The 25,688-nt window shown below is 46.0% G+C and overlaps 1 protein-coding gene across 1 annotated transcript in view; it reads right to left on the reverse strand.

The window, feature by feature from the left end:
* LOC144791528 (inositol polyphosphate-5-phosphatase A-like) overlaps nt 1-25,688 on the reverse strand; it is a 358,038-nt gene that overhangs the window by 19,035 nt on the left and 313,315 nt on the right. Inside the window, exons 11-13 of the mRNA XM_078666240.1 lie at nt 13,912-13,986; nt 12,114-12,187; nt 239-350 (exon numbers count right to left, since the gene is read on the reverse strand). Of these exons, the coding sequence (XP_078522366.1) occupies nt 239-350; nt 12,114-12,187; nt 13,912-13,986 (261 nt within the window). The remainder of the gene's footprint in view (nt 1-238; nt 351-12,113; nt 12,188-13,911; nt 13,987-25,688) is intronic.

A 25,688-nucleotide genomic window follows, 5' to 3' on the forward strand; every position in this document is an offset into this window, starting at 1 on the left:
GTATTTATCACATAACTCGGAATCCAAATCCCAGGGCAAAGTCTTGTTTGCACTGGGATTGGAATTTTATGTGCAGCTTGTAATGCAGGCCAAAGTGTGGTGGAAGAGATGGAGTGAGGAAGAGATGGAGTGAGAAAGTCATGGAGAGAATGAGAGTGGGGCAGAAAGTGAGGGATAGAATGCCATCAACATATAGGATTAGTTTCAGGGAAGTACAGAGGCACAGAAGCATCCTCACCTGCTCTAGGCGACTGTGGGCACTAGACGACATCAGGACCCGGTCGCACCAGGATGGGCAGCGTGTGTTCTCGTACTCAGTAGGCTTAGTGTCATCTTCACTGTATGGGTAACTGAGGAGATACATAGTGGAATTTGAGTACCAAGGGGAAATATATAGTGATTGGAAAGCATCGACAACAAGGGGATAGCAATAGTAACACAGAGAGGGTAACTATTAAAGAGAGAAAGCAAGGGGAACTGAAGATGCAGCAAGATGGAGAAACGGATAATTGGATCTGTGGAAACTAACCTGGAAGAGTAACTATCTCAGATGATGTGAGGCATGCTCAAATCACTTACCTGAAAGGAACTCATTGTAACACAGGAATATGTGAAAGTTTTGAATTCTAAAGTGTAATTATCGTTCTCAAAACATTCCAGCTGAGTGAAGGAGGCTCGCATATGAGCTTACCAGTTATGTATTTATGCTAAAAAATACTAGGGAAAAAACAAGCATTTGCAAACCCAATAGGCCACGCCATAAGGTTTTGCCAATGAAAAAAATATCACCTTTGCCAATGCTTTTTACAGAAAAAGGTTTACAACAGTGAGCAACCCAAACTACCCTTGAGGGCTTGGGTAAATATATATGAAAAGGTAAAGGGTGCCTTCAAGGGAATTTGTTCTAAATATGTATATACATTTGAACTAATTGGTAGGACCATTAATTTGTCCTACCAATTAGTTCAAATGTATATAAATGTTTACAGAATAAAAGCACAATGATGTCTATGCACGTACTTGCCATCATGAGCGAAAACTAATGCGTCATGATGCTATGGTGGTCCAAGTGTAGGGATATATATGCACGCATGCATGCATCACCACATATTAAAGCAAGTACGTCAGGGCGCAACCATCTTTTTATTTTATTTTTGATTTACTGTTCCAGGATAGTGGATGCCCATCATGGGGTGGTAAATAAAATGTGCAAGATAATTTATTTTCAAGAAGTAGTGGCCAATAGCACATTACAGTGGTTGGCCTGCCTCATACGTTTTAAGAATTAAAATCAAAACAAAAAAAATCGGGAGAGGCAGGAGTACAACAATGGAACGTGTCGGTGGGGGTAGATCAAGAAAATGATGCTGACAAACGGTGGTGATGAATGGTGGATAGTTATTTTAAACAAAAAGCTGGATGGAGGTGGGGAAACAACAGAATATCTGGAGGCCAGGTGTGCTGGGATGAGACACTAACATGGAGAACGTAGGGTAGGGGTAGAAAGGGAGAGAGAGCAAGAAAACATACAAACTCTCATGGAGGCATAAAAGCAAAAGAAAAAAATTGTTCCCTGAATGTAAGCATTGGAAGTGAGGATGTATAAATTTCATAGACCTTTCGTTTGCATCAACAAGTGCAAATGTGTTTTATACAGTGTTAGGCCCCATTCAGGAGCATAAGGGGCAGGCAGGGGTTAACTGGGCCACAACCATGGGGGTTGAGGCCTTTTACCACTGGTGTCTTGGGGGCTCTGCATACTGGGCAAGTACAATCCTACCTGCAGAAAACTATCAGCAGTAGCAAGGGCAAGCAACTCACAGGCTTCTTTTGGGGGTTAGTGTGGGGGTTACTCAGGCTCAGGATTCAATAACAACCCCCAGCAGCACAACAAGATCTATGCCTAGCCTAGTGCTTCTCTTCGTAGAAAAGACAAGTGCTTTCTTACACAGAAATCAAAGAATTAGACTACACAATCAATAATACTCGAATACCTGGTTCACAGGAGCGAGTCTGTGCTCTAGGAGCTTCAGTCCCACCAGTCCTCCACCTTCCCCTCATGGGTCCCCGTCTCTGGGCTCCCCCTTACCTTCAGTATTTGAGGTAGATCGGTGGGTGCAGCTCATATTCTCCACCCTTTTGCTCTAGTGTTAGCATTCAGTCTCTCAGGCTCAGGCCTGTCCAGTCTCTCACCAAGTATACAGTAGCCGCGAGGGATCGCGTTAGGCCCTCCCATGGCAGTGGGATCTCACTGGCACAAGGAGCCTCCTGGCCAGACACTGCAGTCTTCTCAAGAGCCATGAGGCAGCTGGTCGCACAGCGCGCCACTCCAAGGGTCGCAGGAGGAGCAGAGCCTTCTGACAGGGGTCGTCTCCTCGGCGGCAGATCGCGACTCACTCTGGTGGGTACACTGATTCCAGATGTCGCTCACTCCCTCACTCCGGTTCGTACATGGCACTCCTTCCTGAACGCGATGGCCGCGCGCCACCACAGATGACGATTCTTCAGCATAGCGGATGTCAGGCGCTATCTTTGGTACAGAGAGCCTCAAAGAAACACCGTTGATTCTGCATGTGGCACCCCCAGGGCACCTCTTGGGTCATTTAATCTTCCAGGCTGGCTCCAATCCAATGACACATTGGCAGTACTGCACTCACTCAGTCCTTTTTTGGGGCACACAGAACACCAGTAGGCGCTTATATCGGCTTCAGTCTTGCCTACCACACAGGGACTTCCCTCTAGATGCCTGAGGCAGTCTCTTTTGGACAGACCATACGTCAGGGTTAATTACAGCAGTCCGTTCCATGATCCATTCCTCCTGCAGGGTTCGTACTTCCTTTCCACGCTCACAGGTAGGATAGTTTGGCATCCAAGACCGCCTAGTAATTCCTCATTCAGTTTGGAAACCAGGCAATAGCAGCCAATCCTTAGCCACATAGTGGTCCCCGATTAATCTGCAGAGTATCCCCTCCTTGGTAGGAGAGGAGAGAACAACGAACAACAATGGGTCTTGAGTTTCCATCTGTATACCCGTTTCACAGACAGAGGGTGTGTACTCTAGATCTGCTTCATTGGAACCGGTTTGGGTCCGACCCCTTTCACCTTCCAGGCCTGGTCTCTATCTGAAAGGATGCTCTGCCCAGAATGACAGTCTCCCAGTAGAGTACCCACCACAGAAGTACAAAGAGGTGATAGCAGGCTGCAGCCCAGCTATTTATGACCCCTCGTGACAGATCAGGAAAGGAGAGAGTCTGTACCCCTTCAAAGGGATGGCTTTCTAACAACAGATACTGCAGGCCCCCCCTGTACCCCCTGCCATCTACATAAAGGCAGCTGCAGTCAGTGTCATGTACAGCCCAATGTATCACGGAGGGCCCTGGCATTTCAAAGGAAAGCCTGTCTCCTATTTCCTCATCATAGCATCTGGCACACATCCTCCTACCTGGGAGATACCAGTGCTGTCTATAGAAACATTCTCTCCTCCATCTAGTACTCTAGTCCAGCCTTTGGGCTGCCAAAATGGAATCTGCAGGCCTGTATCACTCGTGCCCAGCACAATATCACATCTAGCACACATGCGCAAGTACAACGCATAGGATGTCAGGTTCAGGATTCCGGGTTCATCAGGAGTAGCTGAACTTCATATGAAGATTGCATTTATGTCTCACAGGTAAAAGCCTGTCACTATAATTCACCAACTATGGTACGCTGCCACCACAGTGCACCAGGTATAAAATACATGCAAGCAACAGTAGTTCCATGTCACTCTGAGGGTGCACCTCTACCGTTTCAAGACTAGAGGCCTGACTTAAGAGTTTGGCAGAGGTGTCACTCCGTCATAAATGTGACAGATGTCCCTTCTGCCTTATTACAAGCTCAAAAATATTATATGGCACTTGTAATAAAGCGGACGAGAAATTCATAATGTTTCTGACAGAGTAAGCCATCCCCCAAACTCTAAATCAGACTCATGGTCCAGAACCTAACACTGTCAAAAGACCAGGCTTAGATCAATGTACACACATGGTATTAGTGTGGGGCATGACCAAACACCCCCCAAAAAACAGGATCGCTGGTTTGGGCACGCAGGGCATGGGACACGATTGTACATCATGCAGCGCAGAATCCCATCCCACCATACTGGTTTAAAGAACTCTAAAGCCTTAGCAGTATCATGCATTTACACACATTTTAAATGCACTGGCATTTTGTTATCCTGTACCTTACACATTTAGTCTAAGTGTTTTAATAAGCATAGCCTCTTTTGGAAGGTGGCACAATGGAGCAATAACTGCAGATTGATTCTTTGAAGTCAGTCTTTTTTGCTCTAGCTTACTGTATGGCCTTCAAAGACTTCTCCCAATCTTCTCCTGAGAAGAGTCCAGCACCGGTTCACTAGTGTTTATCTGTAGCTTTGGCTGTGCCACACATTCTTTTCACCATTCAAAGGCATTGAGTAAAAGTGTATATGTATGTAGTACTAAAATGTATGTGTTAGCATGACATGTCCAACTGACCAGGGTGGCAAGCGCTGGTCCGCTGATATGGTGATTTGCATGTAGATTCTTTTTGATGCTTGCGGGCTATTTTTGCATTAAATGTGTGATAGACTTCTATGAGCTTTCACCAGGGTCTGTTTTCTTTTACAAAGGATACAAGACCTCCAGTCAAAAGCATGATAAAGAAGAAATGCTCCAGGGGAGAGACAAAGAGTAGAGGAGGAAGGAAAGCCACTGAATAAGAAACAAACAAATGGGAATAACAACAAAGCAAACAGACTGTTGCAGAACAGCTTGAGAAGACGTATATAGTACAGTATGGTGGATCGGAATGTAAAAACTGGGGTTTAACGGTGGTGCAATTTTGAATGCAATACAGGAGAAGCTTGGGAAGACAGATCTCTGCATTGTCTTTGCTGTAGGATACTTATTGTGGGCTTTGGTGTGCTATGATATTTACAGAGTTCTGGGTGTTGCCAGTGCTTAGTTTGTAAAAGAAAAAAAAGTGTGCGGGCTCTCATCAGGAGACCACTGCAGCTTTCACCTGCTGGGATTGCCATTAACAGTATCAACAGATAACCATTGCATTCCTACATGTGTGACTGTTCAGACCATTCCAGGCCCTCATAGTCATAACAATGGCATGAGCAGCAGTAGTTATTTTTAATGTGACTTTAATTAATAAACAATTGTTGTTGTGTCATCTCTGACTGGGACAAACAGCGCCACCTTAAGGCAGACTGCATAAGTGCCGGTGTTGGCAATTAAGTGCCAGTGCTGAGCACCAGAAACCACCGGCTCAAATTAAGTACTGGGTGTTGCAAAATTGAAGGAGCAGATGCTGGTGCTAAAAGTCCTTGCCAGTCCCTGCCGTGGGCACTGTACATCAGGCCCTCGGGGGAGACTCTAAACTTCCACAGTATGATAGTGACATTTCATATATGTTGAGCTGTAGATAGGTTTGGTCACGGAAGTGACACATGCACATCAGATAACCCTCAGACTTAGGCATTCTCAAGATATGCACGCCATGCCTTCATACGAGGGGATGTCTCAAGCAAGGTAAGATTGCTGACGTCTGCGCCACCTGCTGGGATGCTGCATACTTTGCTTGCTACTGTGGCTCATATTCAGTGATTAATTTGTAAAAACATAAGTGCCCAGGCTCTCGTCAGGAGGCAGCTTGCACCAGCCCATTTCTCCCGTTAGAGCAGCCTAAAACAGAATCAACTACAAACCATGAAAGTAGGACAAGGATGTGACGTAATGGCCAGAGCTGCCGACTTTGGAGTTGGGAAACCAAGTCTGAGTCTCGGCATCGACTTTAAAACTTATGTTTCAGGGAAAATCTCTTAATCTCCTCATACATGAATGTGTCCTTAACTGGTGCTCATGAAAAGCGCCGGTGTTGATGCTTAAGTGCCGGTGCTGATCACTGAAAACCACCGGCTCAAATTAAGCACTGCTCAGACGTGAGAATTGCATTGCTAGAGTGGTCAAAAGCAGGTGAAATGAGGTGGAAACTGGAAGTGATGTGGGTGATACGAATTAATGTGAGCGCACATCGTTATCTTGTATGTGCACTGGAGACCACAGTTCTTTGAAAGGAAGGAGTTCAAAATGAATGAGTCAGTCGATAATGTTAGAAAAAGGCGGTGAAAATATTTCTAGAATGCATAGTCTGGCACCGAGCTGATGAGGTAACCGGAAGTGGCACAACAAAGAAACTTGCAGCTCACTCTTGCCCAGCAGTGTTCATGTTGTATGAGAAGTTAAAAACATAGTTAAAAAGAAACCTGGAAGTGAATTTTGTATGCACATTTGTATCAGTTTTGAAAAAAGATCATGTTTGCACTGTTTGTTTCTGAAAGAAAAGTGAAGACAACTAGAGTGCATGCAAAATGGCTTTCATTTTCAAAACACAAAAGCTAGCTGGTGCAGCTTTGCTAATTTCCATAATTTTGGAATTGCTCATAATTACTCTCCTTGTGGCAGCTGTCCATGTCAATAGTCGCTAGAGAATTTGTCAACCTAAAAGCCCTGACATTTTTCCTGCAGTGCAAAATCTCCTGAATGCTTGTCATAGACCTTTCCTAAAGCTCCCTGAACTGTAATGTTTAAGTACATTCTTTCCCGGAAATCAGTGACTTCTCCAAGGGTTTCTTGGTGCTCACAAACGGTAGTATATATATATATGCACTTGTGTGGAATCTACTAACGTGTCTTAGAAATTATTTGAATATGAAAACATGCCTGTAGGAGGCAACTCTGTCTAAATGTATAGGATTCTTGTTTCCAGTGCCCCCCTCTCTTTCTGATATTATCAGTCCCAGCCTGATGAAATGCTCGCTTAGAATTGTTGGGAGATTAACAAGTAAATGTTAATTGATACATGTCTCTCTGCAACATACACAGCCTGCAGCGACAGTGCTATTTTAGTGCTTGTGGAAAAGGTTTGGTTCTTTGTCGTTCTTGGGCCCCTGCCTTTGTTCAGAGTGATGCTTCTCACAACAGGTAACAATGGGGCGGATCACAGGCAGGAGTACCAAAAATATGGACACAATGTGAATTCACAGCCTGGAGTACCAAAAATATGCACGTAATGTGAGATCATAGGCAGGAGTACCAAAAATATGCACGCAATGTGAGATCATAGGCAGGAGTACCAAAAATATGCACGCAATGTGAGATCATAGGCAGGAGTATCAAAAATATGCACGCAATGTGAGATCATAGGCAGGAGTACCAAACATATGCACCCAATGTGAGATCAAAGGCAGGAGTACCAAACATATGCACCCAATGTGAGATCAAAGGCAGGAGTACCAAACATATATGCACTATGAAGCGTGAGATCTCGTACCTGGCTGGCATTAACCTTTCTGAAGCAGCAATTAGGGACAGACAAAGGGTGGGCCAGGCTCAGAAACTTCCTCACCTTGATCCACAGAAATTGCAGTCCCACCCCTCACTTCTACCATCGACCAAAGTGCAGTGCTTATATACACCTCCTTGTTAACACAATTAATCAGATTGCTTAAAATAGTTCTGTATCCTGCTTACTTCAATGTCCGATCACCACCCTCCAGGCACAGGAATTCAGGCAATACCCTTTCACTAAGAGGCTTTCCTCACCCCGTCTTGTGCCATGCCATAACCAGGGGGACTCGAATTAGATTCCACTTTGGTTTCATAATTATTATTCTGAGACAGACTTTAACTGAGAACATTAGAAAGGGTGAACATCAGATGAAATCCGCTTCAGCATCTGCAAAATCTCCTTCTTGTTGTTTGCATTATTTACTCCGTATACTCTATCACGCTGCTATGATCATGAGTTTACTGCTGTTTAAGAACACAGTTTAAACCTCTCCATTTTCCCTGTATATGGTTCAAGCCACTACTTTACGCTTCCAGCCATTCAGCTGATCAGCTATTGTAGCCGAAGGGGTGGTCTAGCGGTAGCCTGTTAGGGGACACAATGTTCGCCTATCTGCAGCCTTCGATTCAGCTCGCCACAAAGTCCTGCTGAAGGCCTTAGCAGGTATTGGGGTGGGTGGTGCGTCTCTTGGCCTTCCCGTTTTCATTTCTGACAAATAGAGAGCAGACCGTGACTTTTGGGGAATTTAATTCAACATCTTTATTTAGGTTTGCCTTGTGTTGTTCTCCAGGGTCTTCACTGAGCCCAACGCTCTTTAATATTTATATGGCTCCTTTAGGAAGAAGTCGCGTGGACGATCCACAGTTACGTTTCAATGTATGAGTCTGAGGATATCCGAAAACCACAATACTTAAAAAACGAAGTTCGAGAGAAAGACGCTTGATTAGCAGAAAAAAGTAGACTGAAACAAGGACGTTCCGAATTGACGTTCAGATATATGAGTCAGACGAAAAAAGCCACCATGCTTAAAAAAAAGGAATACTCTACTATATATCTGATACGTTTGAGGATAATCCGCAATCGCTGATTTCAGGATGGTGTCGTCTATTAGGAGGGTACCACCCGAGGCGCAAGGATCTTCGTGTCAACCAGGGGATCAAGTAGTCGACTAGCACTTACGACGACAAATAGGCAGCAGCTTCCGAGGAAACGCGACTTCTCCCTGAATAGGCATCTTGCCCTCAATTATTGCACAGAATTGCCGCATGAGTTTGAGTCAACTACTTATTCAATTTGGAGTCTAGAATCCTTCACTCCAGAGCATTGAACCCTGGCCCAGATACATTTTTTCATCCGACCAGTGCAATATGACGGTGACCTGATGAAGGCGATAATGCCGAAACACGTGTAGTCTCTTCTACCGCCTAGCCTCCATCAATTTGTCTAAGTTTTTGTTGTACTGCTCCTCATGAATTGTTGCTTAAATGTATATATTATTGAATATCTGAATGGTATAACTAAAAGAAAATAGTCAAAACAAGTATAATTAATAAATAAAAGAATTTAATCCCTTTTGAATACTAAGCTTTGTTGAATATTTGGTCATCTATCTTCAGTTGATTCGTGCTCTTTATGGGATGACATATTTAATTTTGACCTTGACCTGTTACTGTTTTTTGTCAATTATGTGACTGACTGAGCTATACATTCTTCCTTACTGTGTTCGTTCCCTATGTATAGCAAGTCTATTTATAAATATAGGGGTCCCCTTCTTCTAAATCAATTAAAGAGTGTCACAGACAGGGGGAAGGTGTTTTCAAAGGACTGGTCTGAATGATCAACAAGCAGGCAAGGAAGGTAAGACTCCGAAAGACTGAATATGCTGCGTTTGTGACACACATGGATATGATCATGGTGACACTTCCAGAGATAACACGACCAGCAGTGATAGTTCCTTTCTCCGTGTTGCTCCAGTTTCCATCTTGAAATTAAAGTGAGAAAACTTTCTATTACACCTGGGATCATATTAGCTCCGCATTAGGATCTCACATACTCATTGTTGCTGGGTATGATCTCTTCTGGTTGGGAGCTAGGGGAGTATGATCTCTTCTGGTTGGGAGCTAGGGGGGTATGATCTCTTCTGGTTGGGAGCTGAGGGGGGTATGATCTCTTCTGGTTGGGAGCTGAGGGGGTATGATCTCCTCTGGTTGGGAGCTGAGGGGGTATGATCTCTTCTGGTTGGGAGCTGAGGGGGGTATGATCTCTTCTGGTTGGGAGCTGAGGGGGTATGATCTCTTCTGGTTGGGAGCTGAGGGGGTATGATCTCTTCTGGTTGGGAGCTGAGGGGGTATGATCACTTCTGGTTGGGAGCTGAGGGGGTATGATCTCTTCTGGTTGGGAGCTAGGGGGGTATGATCTCTTCTGGTTGGGAGCTGAGGGGGGTATGATCTCTTCTGGTTGGGAGCTGAGGGGGGTATGATCTCTTCTGGTTGGGAGCTGAGGGGGGTATGATCTCTTCTGGTTGGGAGCTGAGGGGGTATGATCTCCTCTGGTTGGGAGCTAGGGGGGGTATGATCTCTTCTGGTTGGGAGCTGAGGGGGTATGATCTCTTCTGTTTGGGAGCTGAGGGGGTATGATCACTTCTGGTTGGGAGCTGAGGGGGTATGATCTCTTCTGGTCGGGAGCTATGGGGTATGATCTCGTCTGGTTGGGAGCTGAGGGGGTATGATCTCTTCTGGTTGGGAGCTAGGGGGTATGATCTCTTCTGGTTGGGAGCTGAGGGGGTATGATCTCTTCTGGTTGGGAGCTGAGGGGGTATGATCTCTTCTGGTTGGGAGCTGAGGGGGGTATGATCTCTTCTGGTTGGGAGCCGAGGGGGTATGATCTCTTCTGGTTGGGAGCTGAGGGGGGTATGATCTCTTCTGGTTGGGAGCTGAGGGGGTATGATCTCTTCTGGTTGGGAGCTGAGGGGGTATCCTGAGGGGGTATGATCTCTGCTGGTTGGGAGCTGAGGGGGGTATGATCTCTTCTGGGTGGGAGCTGGGGGGTTATGATCTCTTCTGGTTGGGAGCTGAGGGGGTATCCTGAGGGGGTATGATCTCTGCTGGTTGGGAGCTGGGGAGTTATGATCTCTTCTGGTTGGGAGCTGAGGGGGTATGATCTCTTCTGGTTGGGAGCTGAGGGGATATGATCTCTACTGGTTGGGAGCTGAGGGGGTATGATCTCTTCTGGTTGGGAGCTGAGGGGGTATGATCTCTTCTGGTTGGGAGCTGAGGGGGGTATGATCTCTTCTGGTTGGGAGTTGAGGGGGTATGATCTCTTCTGGTTGGGAGCTGAGGGGGTATGATCACCTCTGGTTGGGAGCTAGGGGGGTATGATCTCTTCTGGTTGGGAGCTGAGGGGATATGATCTCTTCTGGTTGGGAGCTGAGGGGGGTATGATCTCTTCTGGGTGGGAGCTGGGGGGTTATGATCTCCTCTGGTTGGGAGCTAGGGGGGTATGATCTCTTCTGGTTGGGAGCTGAGGGGGGTATGATCTCTTCTGGTTGGGAGCTGGGGGGTTATGATCTCTTCTGGTTGGGAGCTGAGGGGGTATGATCTCTTCTGGTTGGGACCTGAGGGGGGTATGATCTCTTCTGGTTGGGAGCTGGGTGGTTATGATCTCCTCTGGTTGGGAGCTAGGGGGGTATGATCTCTTCTGGTTGGGAGCTGAGGGGGGTATGATTTCTTCTGGTTGGGAGCTGGGGGGTTATGATCTCTTCTGGTTGGGAGCTGAGGGGGGGTATGATCTCTTCTGGTTGGGGGCTGAGGGGGTATGATCTCTTCTGGTTGGGAGCTGAGGGGGTATGATCTCTTCTGGTTGGGAGCTGGGGGGTTATGATCTCTTCTGGTTGGGAGCTGGGGGGTTATGATCTCTTCTGGTTGGGAGCTGAGGGGGGTATGATCTCTTCTGGTTGGGGGCTGAGGGGGTATGATCTCTTCTGGTTGGGAGCTGAGGGGGTATGATCTCTTCTGGTTGGGAGCTGGGGGGTTATGATCTCTTCTGGTTGGGAGCTGAGAGTAGCATCAATAACACATGATATTCTCTCTCAATCCATGGGTACTGAGACACTCTTATTGCTTCAGAGGAAAGACACTGCTCCCACTAACTTCAGACATGATCTTGCCTGTTACAGGTATGGAAATGTTTTATGTTCCCAACATTCCATTGCAGTAGCCCCGCGGCACCTGAAGTAACCCTGATCCAAGGAACCAAACTGAAGACACATACAGGGTGCGTGATGGTGCAGCGCTCACCATAAGGTTACCAGGAGTCAGGATCTGTTCACAGTGATAGGCCAGTACATCACCTTGAGAGGCTGCACACTGAGGCTTACTCCTACATGGAGCCTCTTCAGTCTTCCCAAGTAACCAACAGATCTGCAGAGTATATTGAGCTGAGGCTGTGAGGGAGGAGTTTCGGATAGCTTCCATGTCCAAGTCCACCTATATTACTTTCCGTCCTCCTATGCAGGCTTGCGACAAAGATGCGAGGAGATTGTAGGATGCAGACAGACATGACGAGACATCTAGTGCTGCCACAGAAAAATGTAAAAGGTTGCACTCTCAATTCATCACCATTCAAGAGTTCTAAACTCCAAGCGCCAAGAGGCGATTCTATCAGGTGTTACCCAACAATACCGACATGCTAAAAATAAATAACAAGCAAGTGTTGTATTAAAGAATGGCACGTACCTTGGGGGGAAACGAATTGGCTCCTCAAACAGAACATTCTGGAATGGCAACAGCTCCTTGTCATAGGCCTGCAACTGGAAGGAAGCATAGAAGGGCGGGGTCAACAAAGGCCAGAATTCTGCAGCACCTGTTATCTTATCGCACCGTTTCCACCCAAGCACATCTATCTCCCTTGAAACCAGTGGGGCGTGAGGAGGGGGTCAGGCCCCATCTCAAGCTCTACCTTGACATTCCAGAGGGTCAGTAACTGTCTCATTGTGCCTCTGTAACCAAGCTACACCTGGCTGAAACTGGTCCTGGGTTGATTGTGTTCTGGTTCAGACAGGGCCTGGTCTGGCAGCTCGGACTGGACTGTTTCCATGAGGCGCAGACTCAAAAAGATTGGCATATGGCTAGGTCTAAACTGAGGTGGCATGCTGGGCAAAAAATGATAGACTGGGATGCAGCTAGAGCAATGGTCAGTGGCTGCGATTAATTAATTCCATCCACCACCTTGTTGTTTTTCCAGTAGATATCTGACCCCAAAAAGCATGGTTCCAGCCCTCTGACTCTAGGGTGTTCAAGTGCAAGTTCCAACTCCACAGTATCAGCACTTGCTCCCCAAGTCCAGAGTGCACAGCCACTGATCTTCCACGCCAGAGCGCAAAGCAAGCACACCAGACTGGGCCGTCACTGCTCCTCAACTCCAGAGTTCACAGCCACTGATCCTCAACTCCACAATGCAAAACAAGTACACTTTCGCCAGACTGGACAGCCACTGCTCTCCAACTCCAGAGTGCACAACAAGCGACCTTGATGCCAGAGTGCGCAGTCACTGCTCTCTAACTCTATACTGTAGAGCCACTGCTCCACCACTCCAGAGTGCACAACAAGCGTCCTTGATGCCAGAGTGCACAGTCACTGCTCTCTTACTCTATACTGTAGAGCCACTGCTCCACCACTCCAGAGTGCACTACCACTGCTCCCCAACTCCAGAGTGCACAGTAAGTGCCCTTGATGACAGAGTATACAGTCACTGCTCCTTAACTCCTCACTGTACAGACACTGCTCCGCCACTCCAGAGTGCACAGTCATTGGTAACCAACTTCAGAGTGAATAGCGACTGTCCCTGACACCAGATAGCACAGTACCTGCTCCCTGACTCCAGAGTGTACTGCTGTTGCCCCTAACTCTAGAGGTCACAGCCACCCCCCATAAATACAAGGCGTGCAGCCAAGTCCCCCAACATCACACAACAGAGCCTCAGGTTCCAGGCTGCATACTGCACAACCAGGCTCATCATTCCAAAGTGACTTCAGACTATGCATCCACTTCAAGGTGCACAGTCTCAGACCCACATCCACTATGCACAGTCACAGACTTCCCACGTTCAACGTGTTTTGCCACAACCTCAGAGATTAGGATCCACCCCACAACCTCCCAATTCCAAGTTTTTTCACCCAAACTTCAGCTTGCACAGGCCTAACTCCTGGATCCGAAGTACACAGCCACAGACGTCTGACTTCAAAGTCGATTGTCAGAGCCCCCACCATAGCTCAAGCGAAGAACACAACTCCATGACTTCATAGCACACAGGCCCAGCCCTTGAAGCCCAATGGCAGTGTCCAGATTTACAGGCCAGCCTTTAGATCCTGCAGCTTAGAGAGTCTCTTGGGCCCAACATGCCTGAGTGTACCAGCAGAGGTAATCGTGGCTGTAATACTCCTCCGGCCTTCGACTCTTAAGACTCTGACCAGGCCCCATTCCCACTCTCCATTAGCGCTGAGTGTACCCTGGCTACTGAAATTACAGTACTCACAGCTCTGCCGTTGTCTTCTCTAAACACAGCCTGGTTCAGATACTCGAACAGTTTTGTCTTGATATGAAGAAGCACCTAGCACGGGAGAAAAAACACACCATCAAACCTTTGTCAATGCCAGCAAACAGGAGACACAGATTACACTCTTCATGGTCAAGACAGTGATTCATTGGGAGAGGATTCATTCTCTCAGAGTCAACATCACTAATCAGCCTGTAGTACAATATCTGTTTGATAATTTTGGGATATCTGGTCAGGGGTTGCAGTCAACTATTGCCACCATAGGTAACTGTCTAAAGTAATCCATCACTCTAGTACATGAGAAGCCAAGTCAAGCCCCATCATGTGTATTTTAAGGAAGATCGACCTGAGGCACGCATGTGTCCTGGGCCATGTTGAAAGGTTCTGCAATAAAAGACGTTTGTGTGGTGGCACCTGGGCTTCATCACATACATTCATAAAACATTCACGTTTCCAAGTGAACGGGATTGGGAGTTCTTTGAAAGTTCATCCATAGAATGTTCCCTTTGGATAGTGGGTGTGGGTATCTGGATGCAAAGCTTTGGCACTTTGAGTTTTTGTTGGTGGCGAATAGGTCTAATGTGGGGGTTCTCCACCGGTGGAAGTAATGGTGCAGTAACGGAGTGTGTATTTCCCACTTGTGAACTTGCTGCTGTATCCTGCTGAGCAGGTACGCAATGGGGGTTTCCTGGCTTAGTATGTATTGTGTTTTTTTTCCCAGTTCCATGTGGTAAGCACTAGCTGTGACAGTTGTATGGAATGGGGCCCCTCTGTTTCAGAATGCAATACATTGCAGTCGTATTGTCTGATCGTAGAAGTAAATTTTTCCCTGTTTGTTAGGAATGCTTTGTGGGCCATATAGATGGCTAAAAGCTTCAGCATGTTGATTTGCATTGTTTATTGTTGTGAGCTCCAGTGTCTCTGAACCACAATGTCCTTCATATGAGCACCCCACCCCATGAGTGACACATCAGTTGTGATTGTTACTTGTGGGATCAAGTCCTTGAAGGCTCCTCCCTTCATATGTTCAAGGTGTTCCACCATTGTAGTGCCTGAAGGACCTTGGGTGAAACCAACACTAGATCGTCCATGTTCCCCCCGCTTGTGACCATTGCGATGCTAAACACTCTTGGAGAGGTCTCATGTGTAGTGGTGCATGTGGCACAATTGCTATGCATGATGCCATCATCCCTAGTAGGCGCATCACTGTTTTGACTGGTAGGTGACGATGTGGCTGAAATACATACAGTTGGCTCTGGAGATTGAGAATCCATTGCGGAGTGGGGTAAGCTGTTCCACATACTGAATTGAGTATGGCTCCTAGGTATGGTTGTATTTGGAGTGGTTGGAGTTGCGATTTTGTCGCATTGATAGTGAAGCCTAATTGATATAGTAGGTTGATCGTGTTTTGAGTGCCTGTTAGACATTAATGCTTTCATGTTACTACTTAGAATTGCAATCAGGTCATATTAAGTACTATGCTGCCCAGCTGAACTTTTAATTCTTTTACTTTGCTCCAGACCTCGGTCCTGATAGTAGCCTGTTCTCCCCCATCCTCACCTGCGGTTCGGAGTCTCTTGCTTTCTTTACACTAGGCGTGCTCTGTTCTGCTGGGATCTTGTTCTGGTTGCCTGTCCCCACCCAATCTGTGTCTGGGTTAAGGTGCACGGAGCCCTCCTGGAAGTGAGACCATCCTACACACTTAGCGCTCTAGTCCCTGGCGGTGCACACATTATTTAATGTGCCTGCCAGTGCGGACGCGCCGAAGGCACGCCAAAGGCAAGCTCATCTGCGCCCGGCCATGTCCGGACCTCTTCCAGCGCCAGACATGCTGCTCAAATCACATCAGGTTCGTCTTATTCAAGAGAATTTCTTCTTGCACTAAATAACACGTGTAATAAATGCAAAAATCAATTAGATATTAAGAAATTTGTTGTAAAGACTGTACAATCGCTCTTAAACCCGTGCAGAAATCCCCTATCAGTAATAGAATGACTTCTAACCACTTACTAGGAGGGCTTATTAACGCCAGATCACTGTGTATACATGCACAAAACGTTTTCGATTTGATCCTAGACCATAATCTTGACTAACTCAAAGTTTGGTGTAATCCTGATATTGTCTGCGCTTGCCCCCCGGGCTACCAAATTCACAGACAGGACAGATCAGAACAACGGGGAGGGGGGGATTGCGATAATCTATTGCAGCACATTGAAATGCTCTACCTTTGAATTTGAAGGCCTCAAAGGTATTGGTTTCTGCCTTAATTTAGATCATTCCTTTTCTTTCGCTGGAGCTCTGCTATACCGCCATTGAGGCTCGCACCTGGATTTCTTGAACAGCATAGGAGAGGTGGAGAGGGGAGAGGTGTGGCGCCGCGGCCAGGGCGACTGATGCTGGAATCTGGGGACCACGGTTCGATCCCAGGCTCTGGCGGCAGGTTAGCCCAGCACCATGTGACTCTGGGCAATAGCTCGCTTAATCTTCCCGACGGCCCCCAGCGCCTAGAGACCCTTACGGGTGATTGTGCGCTTTACAAATGTGGACTTTACTTTACTTTAGGAGAAATCCTGAGCACACTAATTCTTAGATTCTCGACTTTAATCTCCATTTAAATGTGCCAAATGATCAGCGAGTAACGAACTACTTAGAAATCAGAGAACCTTAGGCCTAGACTTGCAACTATTCACCCCCACCCACAATGTAGGTCACACCCTCGTTGGCATATGCTCGAATCTCACTACCTTTACAGTTGATACCCCAAACAGTCTAACTTGGTCTGACCACAAGTTTATACCCCTTGAAATTAGGCGCCCGCGCACAAATTTCCCTATAATCCCCATTTCCAACACCTAAAAATCTATGCGCAAATGGAAATACATGGTAGCCTCCCCTGATCTGAGCTTAGGAGCATCTGCTTGCAAACCCAGGCTGTTGGGTGATCCTTCAACTGATAACCAACACTTTAATCAATGGATGTCCACTCTCAGGGATAATTTTGCTCCCTCTACCCCACTGAGCAACCATTCGCACAAAAAACCCTCCTCTCCCTGGTACACCCAAAAACTGAGAGAACTTCATAGCCACTGCAGGAAATTAGAACACAGAAGGCAAAAAAGTTACAAACAGGAAGAATTAACTGTGTTTAAAGGGGCCCTCAAAAACTACCACCAACAAATCAAAGCAGAAAATGAATGTTACTTCACTAACTTATTCAAACTAGCCAACTCGGACCAAAAAACTATTTTTAAAATAGTTAACTCATTTACTAATCCAATAATTCTCCAGCAACATATTCCACCATCCCACTCTCTTTGCGACCACATTGCTGATTTTTGCGAACAGAAAGCCCAATCCCTACAAAAATATTTCACAGTGCCTCCCATCTCACTCTCAGGGGCTCCCTCAATCTCCAGAGTGGATGGACTGACCTTTCAAGCTTTTCAAGTCATTAACCTTGAACAATCCCGCCAGGCCATTCTTGCTTGTAAATCAAGATCTCCTTTTGACCGTTGCCCCCCTCAGTTTATGCATGCCATTATAGACGTCATAAACCCAGTTATTAACATTATAATAAATGCCTCCCTCTCACAAGCAGTAGTACCTAACAAGTGGAAAATTGCTCTAGTCAAACTGCTCCAGAAAAAACATCTAGCTGACCCGACTACCCTCACCAATCTTCAGCCTGTCTCTCTGCTTCCCTGCCTTAGTAAAATCACGGAACAAATTGTCAACTTTCAACTTACGTCCTATCTAGGAGAGGCAAACATTTTACATCTGAATCAATCCGGCTTTAGGCCTCAGCACTCAACAGAATCAGCATTAATGTATACTGCAGAAGCCCTTAAATCTGCCTTAGACCAGGGGAAACATGCAGTGCTGATCCTATTAGATCTATCAGCCGCGTTAGACACGGTTTCTCATGACATCCTATTCAACCGTCTCAAATCTTACAGCATTGCGCATCTTGATTTCGCTTGGCTAAAATCTTTTCTACACAATCGTAGACAAGTTGTCACATCAGCCAGTATCAATCAGTCCAAAAACCCTTGCCTTTTGGGGTCCCACAGGGCTTCATTCTCAGCCCAGTGCTCTTTAATGCATACATGGCCACTCTCATTAGCTTGATATCATCTTTTAACATTGAGATGATCTCTTATGCAGACAATACTCAGCTAATTCTGGTACTAGAGGAACAATCCACACTTTCCGAAGAAAATCTGCAACTGTGTCTCACAGCAGTATTCCATTGGATGAAAGTTAATCACCTCAAATGTAACTCAGAAAAAACAGAAATGATGCCTTTAAGGAAATCCAATACTTTATCCCCAAGCCTATGGTGGCCCTTAGACAAACACCCCCCCCCCCAATACTGTGAAGGTAGTAAAGAACTTTGGGGTGAAATTCTACTCAGTACTCTCCTTCTGCCAACAAGCTCTAACAGTGGCAGGAACTTGCATTCAACTGATAAAGTTCCTCTACATTTTTTTTTATCTCATCCCTTGCATGGCTATAAAGGCAGTTGCAGTGGCCCTAATCACTTCTAGACTGGACTACTGTAACAGCCTCTATGCAGGGACCAATAAGTCAGTATTAAACAAACTGCAGATGGTCCAACATGCAGCTGCATGGCTCGTCTTAAAATCGCCCAGATGCTCTTCTGCCTCAGCTGCCCTTAATGCGCCCATTGGTTGCCCATCCACAAAAGAGTCCTCTTTAAAATCCTAGTAATCACCTTTAACTCTTCAGGCCCCCACTATTTCCGAGCCAGGTTTTCCCACTATGTGCCAAATCGCACTCTTAGATCTTCCACTGCAAATCAACTGAAGCCCCCGAATTTTAGGTGCACAACAAAGGGTGGGAAATCATTTGCATGGCTGTGGACCAAAGCATGGAATTTGCTCCCGAACCATCTTCGTCTTACTCAAACAGAAACCGGGTTCAGAAAGGCTCTGCTTCTGATGCTCTATGTAGATCACTTATATGATTCCCTTAGTTAGGAGTGTGTGTGTCTTTGTGGACCCCGCATAGCGCCATGATGCTCCACGGAGTGAAAGCTACACTTTATAAGTTTGATATAACATGACATCACATCTGGCTTTGGTTGGACTCTTTATAAGCCAATCGTCTAGATAGGGAAAGACATGTATGTTTTCTCTTCGTAATTTCACTGCTACTACAGCTAAACATTTTGTGAACATCCTTGGGGCTATCGTCACCCCAGATGGTGGGAACTTGAATTGATAATGACGTCCACTTACTACAAACCGTAGGTTTCTGCGGTGCATCAGGTGGATTGGAATGTGGAAGTAAGCGCCCTTCAGGTCTAATGCAGTCATGAAGTAGCCTTTTTGTAGAAGTGGTGTCAAATCTTGCAATGTGACCATATGGAGATGTTCGGATATTATGTAGTGATTGAGTGGGCACAGGTCTAGAATGGGCGTAGTAAGCCATCTTGCTTTGGTATGAGGAAATAAAGGGAGTAGGTTCCTTTGGTTTGATGCTGTGGGACTAGTTATATGGCCCCTTTTAGTAGTAACGCCTTTACTTCTTCCTTTAGCAGATGTAGATGCTGTGGATTTAACACCTGATGTTTTGGAGGGATATTTGGTGGCTCTTGAGTTAGTACTAGGTAATATCCCTTCTTGATTATTTGTAGTCCCATTAGCCTGATGTGATGTCTGGCCACAACTGGTGGAATTGTTGGAGCCTTCCCCTGACAAGTGTTTTGTGCTTGGGGGATGTGTGGACAAGTCATTTACTTGCTGGTGTGGAGGTGCCCTTGTTGGGGTGGAAAAGTCATTTACTTGCTGGTGTGGAGGTGCCCTTGTTGGGGTACCTCTATGTGGGCCTCTATTTTTGTAGCCTCCTCGATAGTACCCACGTCCTTGCTGGTGGTACTGTTGTTGCTGGCGCTGATATGTGGTTGTTTCTGGGGCAGACGCTTCAGCTGCCCCTCGCCCCCGGTAATGCCGAAAAGGCTATTGTTTCTGAGGTGCTGTCTGTAAGGCACCCAAAAACTTGGCTGTGTAGGTGTCCTTCTTTATTTTCTCTAGCTGTGTGTCCACAGCGGGCCCAAACAGGTTTTCCCCATCGAATGGGATGGTGACAATATGCTGCTGCACCTAGGGGTTTAACACAGATGTGCAAAGCTACGCATGTCTACGGAGCATGATTGATGTATTGATGTTGCTTGCAGCAGTGTCAGCTCCATTTAATGCACATTTTATGGTTGAATTTGATATCTGCCTCCCCCTATATAACTCGTCTTCCCCTCGTTTTCTGTATTCATCTGGGAGATGTTGCATCAGGTCTTGTATTTCGTACCTGGCAGCCCTATTGTATCGGGAGAGGAGGCCAACTGAATTGGCGATATTCCATGGCTTGCGTGCCTTGCTGCTACACTTTTGCCTGCTGCGTCAATCTGTTAACTTTCTTTGTCTGGAGGAGGCGCTTCTCCAGTATTGTGCTGCAGCTCTATTCTGGCAGTGGTGACAACACACAAGTCTCCTGGGGGATGCCCCCGTACGTAAATAGGGTCAGTTGGCGATGGCCTATATTTCATCTCTATGTGAGCAGTTAGAATCTGGCTTTGACTGGGTCCTTGATAATCTCTTTGGATACGTTGAGGATGGCCAAATCATTAGCAGATATTGAATTGTGTGCAAAAGTGTTTTCGCAAGGAAGTCAGTTGGCTCCTCTGTAGTTCACATATGGAGCTTGTGGTACTCTGCCGCTCTTTGGATGACACTGTGGTATAAAAATATGTCATCTCGTGGTGGCGCCTTAGTAGATACTGAAGGCTCCATGATTCAGTCTGGCAGGACCACATCATAATCATCCCATGGGTCAGTGGTATGGTGGATGTCACAGGTTCCTGGGAAATCTGTGTCCTGTATCTCTCCCTCTTCTTGTAGGGAGGGCAAGGGAGTTTGTGGTGACTCTGGGGGTCTGAAAGTCATTGGTCTCGTGGCCGCGTGCTCTTGTGTCACATTTTTTGGTGGAGGCAAAGGCAAGGACTGTTCCTGTGCCTTTCTCTTGGCATTTCTTTACATTATTCCTCCATACATTGTTGCAATCCTTCAAAGACAATGCCTTGTTCTTCACTTGGTCTTTGTGTATGAATCTTTTGTTTGTTTCTTTGGAACCAATGCTGTGTCCTCAGAAACTTTGTGTGGCTTTGGCACCCCTGAGGTGTGGCTTTTCTTCTGGCCAGAACAGTGCGCATACTATTTCCATTCCAAGACGCTTGACCTTGAGCGTTTCTTCAGATCCGATGATTTTCTTGGGGTCACAGCTTGCTTGTCATCCTTCAGTGCTGGTGGATCTGCCAGGGCCAACTTATGCTTCGGCGTCAATGGATCAGTCTGTGTCGACTTGTGCTTCGGTGGCAGCGTAGTGCCAGAGCCGTCCCTGTGATGTGGCCTTGCTGCCCGATCGGGATCCAGAAAGTTTTCGGCTCCAAGGTGCGCCTGCAGTCTGAGGGCTGTGGCGCACTGTGGTGTGGCAGGGGTCGTGGTGGTGAGTGCAAAATCTTCGTTGCACTTGAGTCAACAGTACTCTTGGTACATGGCATCATCTTGGTTCTCGGCCCAGATATGGGGATCAGCATCTGCAATGTGGGCCCATCGACATGCAGCGGAGCATGTTCGTCCCCAGAGGATGAATCGGAAGCGACGTAGTGGGGGCTGGTGTTGACCACCCCACCTCCTACCGGAGCACTTGCTGGAACATTCTGCCTCAGCCACCAGTTCCATAGTGTCTGCCAGGCGTCAATCCCTATGGGTCCAAAGTGTCTTTTTGCTTTTGAACAATGAACAAGCCGCACACTCGCCTTCTTTGTGCTCTGGATATAGGTACGAATTACACACTATGTTTGTGTCAGAGTGTCCGCATTTCACCCCAAACATAGGGCACAATCGGAAGAGGTTCTTATTTGTCTCCATCACCTGGAGATGGTCATTCTTGACAGGCATGTGTGCATTGGTTACCGGGTAATCAGTCCCCAGCGCCTGGACCCATCCGTGTCGTCTAATGTGTCTCCAGGTCAAGTCTTTTTCTTTACCGTAGGACACGTGGGCGCTGAATGCTGCAGAGCTCTGACGCAGTCCGTACGAGCCCAATGGTGGAAAAAAACGTTCCAACAAAGAGCCGTTGAAGATGCGCAATACTTCAAGGGGGGAGAGATGATGCCGATCATAACATTTCCTAGAGAAAAAACAACTTGCAGAGTCCAGGCCAAACACTAGATGCCAGGAGAATGCTTAGCATGTGTATCTGCAGCCAACACATGGCTACAAATACATCTTTCCAAAGGCTAGACATGTCAATGCTGCTGCAAGAGTGATTCACCATATGGGCCCGGAAAAGTGATAGCCCAAGTAGGATTCTGTCCTCCGTACTGAGGACCCACAGTGCACATTTTCTGCCACTGATGGTGTAAAGGCTGGTGAAGGTGCAAGGATATTGAGAATCAATAGATATATTAAGTATTCACTAAAATTTATGACTCACTGTATCCCTTAAAATGTGATAAATCTGTGCTCTCCATGAATTGACTAGTATATCAGCTCACCCTAGAGTGTAAAGGCAGGAATAGAGAAATAAAAAGTGTCACTGCAGGACTGCTTGAGGTAAGGCATCTGATCCAACAGTTACACCACAGCATTTTATAAGGCATTCATCAATCGATTCCCAGCAGTTTTAAAAAGACATGCACATTCCTTGAACACAAAGTCCCTCCCTGGTCACTCAAAAAGCCTTTGTCTCGGTGCCACTTAAGCAGGGTGAGCCCAATGACCTTTGTGCATCCACAAAACCTCTCTCCATAATAAATGTAGGTGATAAGCTGATTGCTAGCAGTATCACCAGAAAAGTAGTGCTATTCTGGTGATACCTAAGAGCACGCCAGCTCTATTTCTGGTAGATGTAGCCTTTATAACCCATGCAAGCTATGCTCCATCCGATTATCCCACAGTTGCCAGCTAAACCAGCACAAGTTCAAGTGGAGGAGGTTTTCCACCCAAATTATTTCGTTTTGAAGTCTTATATTGACTAGGTTTGGGTTAAAACACAACCCCTGGTTAAAATGTTAGCACTAAATTTTGATCCCGGTGCAAACAACTGGTTGACCATAAATCTAAATTATAAGTGGTGTGGGAATCACAGAAATCTCACAATTTCAGTAAATTTCGACAGGTCAAACCTGCAGAACTTTTCCATGCAGAGGCAGGTGTGGAAAGCATCGAAATTCACATGTAGTCCCCCATTTTACAGGGAGAATAATTTGAACAGGAAGTCTTTTATACAACTATAAAATACCTTACTTGCCACACCTGGCAAATACCTCAGCTGGGCTACTTGTATTTAAAGGATTTCTAATACTTCCTTTCCATCCAAGGTACTGCTCACCCGGACCACGGTGCCTTTGATCGCCCTACACTACCTCCCGTGTTAATGTATGCAGTCGCTGCCTGACGTCACGCCTGATTAATTCTACTAAAGTCATGAGGCAGGGTCCTCCCGGTCTCATCTTCTTTTTGAATTGGCCCTACAGCTCTAACAAATACGAATAGCTTTCTGGGGATGGCGTTCACATCTATGCATCACAGGACTGCTGTAAATCTATACGCTGATTACATTATACAATAATATATTACATATTTGGCACGGGCAACTAAACCTGAAACCTCCCATCGAAGAGACTATTGATAGGCGACTATGCATAAGTGTCTAGTAATTGCACTTCATTCAAGATATTTTGCCTGCCTGGTATTGGAAATTGAAATGTGAATAAAATCAATGCTCAGTCTTGCTGGCGGAATAGGATTAATGAATTTGGAGGTCCTACCCAGGTTTCTTTATTCTTAGGTATTCCCATCCACTGAACAAAAAAGTTCTTCAGCATGATATGCAGTGTATTTGGAAAAAAACCTGCCCTGACCAGTGTCGGACTGGGACAAAAAAACTAATTAAAGTTGATCTCATTAGCGAAGCAAATAGACAAAAAATTGGCCGCTTTTCCAAACCAGAACAGTTTTGAACTTGTAAAGACAAGCTGTATATAAGTGTTTTGCAGGTTTTGGGAGACTGCATGCATATGTGCTTTCTGCAGGGAATAGGTATGTTAATATTAGGGAAATCAACAGCAAACATCAATGGGGCACCAGAGTATATATAGGCTCACAAAGAGCCCAGAAAACGGCTAAACACTGACCTGTCAAAGCAGCCCTTTGGACACTGCCAGATTGCCTTGTAGGTAGGCCGACCCAGGCTCTTGCCACGTCTCTTGGCGGAGTGAAATGGCAAGCGTTGACTCGTCCATGTGATTGGTGCAGGTGGTTCCTGACCGAGCATGGCACTAGAGCGCTGCGGGGCATGCCAACGTTCCAATTTGTTCTATTTTGATGCCAATCAACCTCACATTCTCCAAGGAAAAGCCTAGGCGTTACCCTTAAGTCAAGTGTTTAGGGTACAGAGAGAGACCGGAAAGAACATCACGCACTTGGGTAGTGGCGGGACTTGCTTTGGACAAGTCTTGCTAATTTGTTTCAGTTTAATGTGCTATCCTCCCTAAGTAATTACTGTTGAACATTTCAAGCCCTACTGTATTATATGGAAAAAACATCCATAACATCATGGGCAAGTTAAAGTTTCAAAGTTTGAGGATATATTTTCTGATTGTTGTTTCACCACACTTGATGGCTTCCAAACCTTGCACCTGTGCAGTCCAGGGGACATCTTTCCATAGACTAGGCTAGTACACTCCACTAAACGTTTGATGAGTTCATTCACTGTCTCGCCAAATCAGTTCAAACTGATAGAATTTGCTATTATCTTGAGACACCGCTCGATTGATATCTGGTACCTACACAGCATCATCAATAACTTGTGGGCTTGGTGGGAAGAGAGAAATCCAGGATCTCCAAGGGTTTTACATCAACAAATGAATCTAAATTTCCTCTATTAACGCACAAATTAATTGACTCGAAGTATATACATACAAAGCAGTTTTTTCCCCTAAGTTTAACAAGCACGTCCGAAATTTCATCCTGTATGCAGTAAGCAATATTTTTAAATGAGGAACCAATAAGTAATCCAACTCATTTAATCAAGCGTAACTATTAGAGTTATCAAAGCCTGCATTAGTAGTAGAGTTTATTAGGAGATTTCTGATTAAAGTGCTAGGTGAGGCATACATCCTGCAGACTTCCCAGCGCTTGTCGAATATGTCCCCCACAAGCAGGCATTCTTGCTGGACACTGTGAGAGTTGCTGGTAACATGACTTTGTTTTCACTGCAACAAGATCCAACGAGTGCCAAGTTATGGAACATCACAGACATTCCCAGGACGTCTACTGACAAAAAGACATCTATATATACACTGGATCAAGGGCACTGCTGTAAACTGATACAGGCTGTGTCCAGATATATACGGATCTGGCAGCTTACAGATATTATAAATAAAACAGTGACAATCCAGGCCTTTGCTTGAGTGTATAAATTCCGAGGATTTTACGGGCTGCAGGAAATAGCAGTCCGCAAACTAGGGCACTTAATAAGCCCACTTGAGCCCGAATACGACTTATGAGCCGGAATACGACTTACGACAAATTCCGATCGCAGCGCAAACAGGAGCTTGCGCAGGGATCAGAATTAAGAGTTGTGTGATAATTATCACAGTCTTGCACTTTTCCTTTGCTATAGTCCACTATTAAAAAATATGGGTGAAATATATGTGGGGAGAATAAACAGAA

This window comes from Lissotriton helveticus, chromosome 11 (genome assembly GCF_964261635.1).
Source record: "Lissotriton helveticus chromosome 11, aLisHel1.1, whole genome shotgun sequence".
NCBI classification, from domain to species: Eukaryota; Metazoa; Chordata; class Amphibia; order Caudata; family Salamandridae; genus Lissotriton; species Lissotriton helveticus.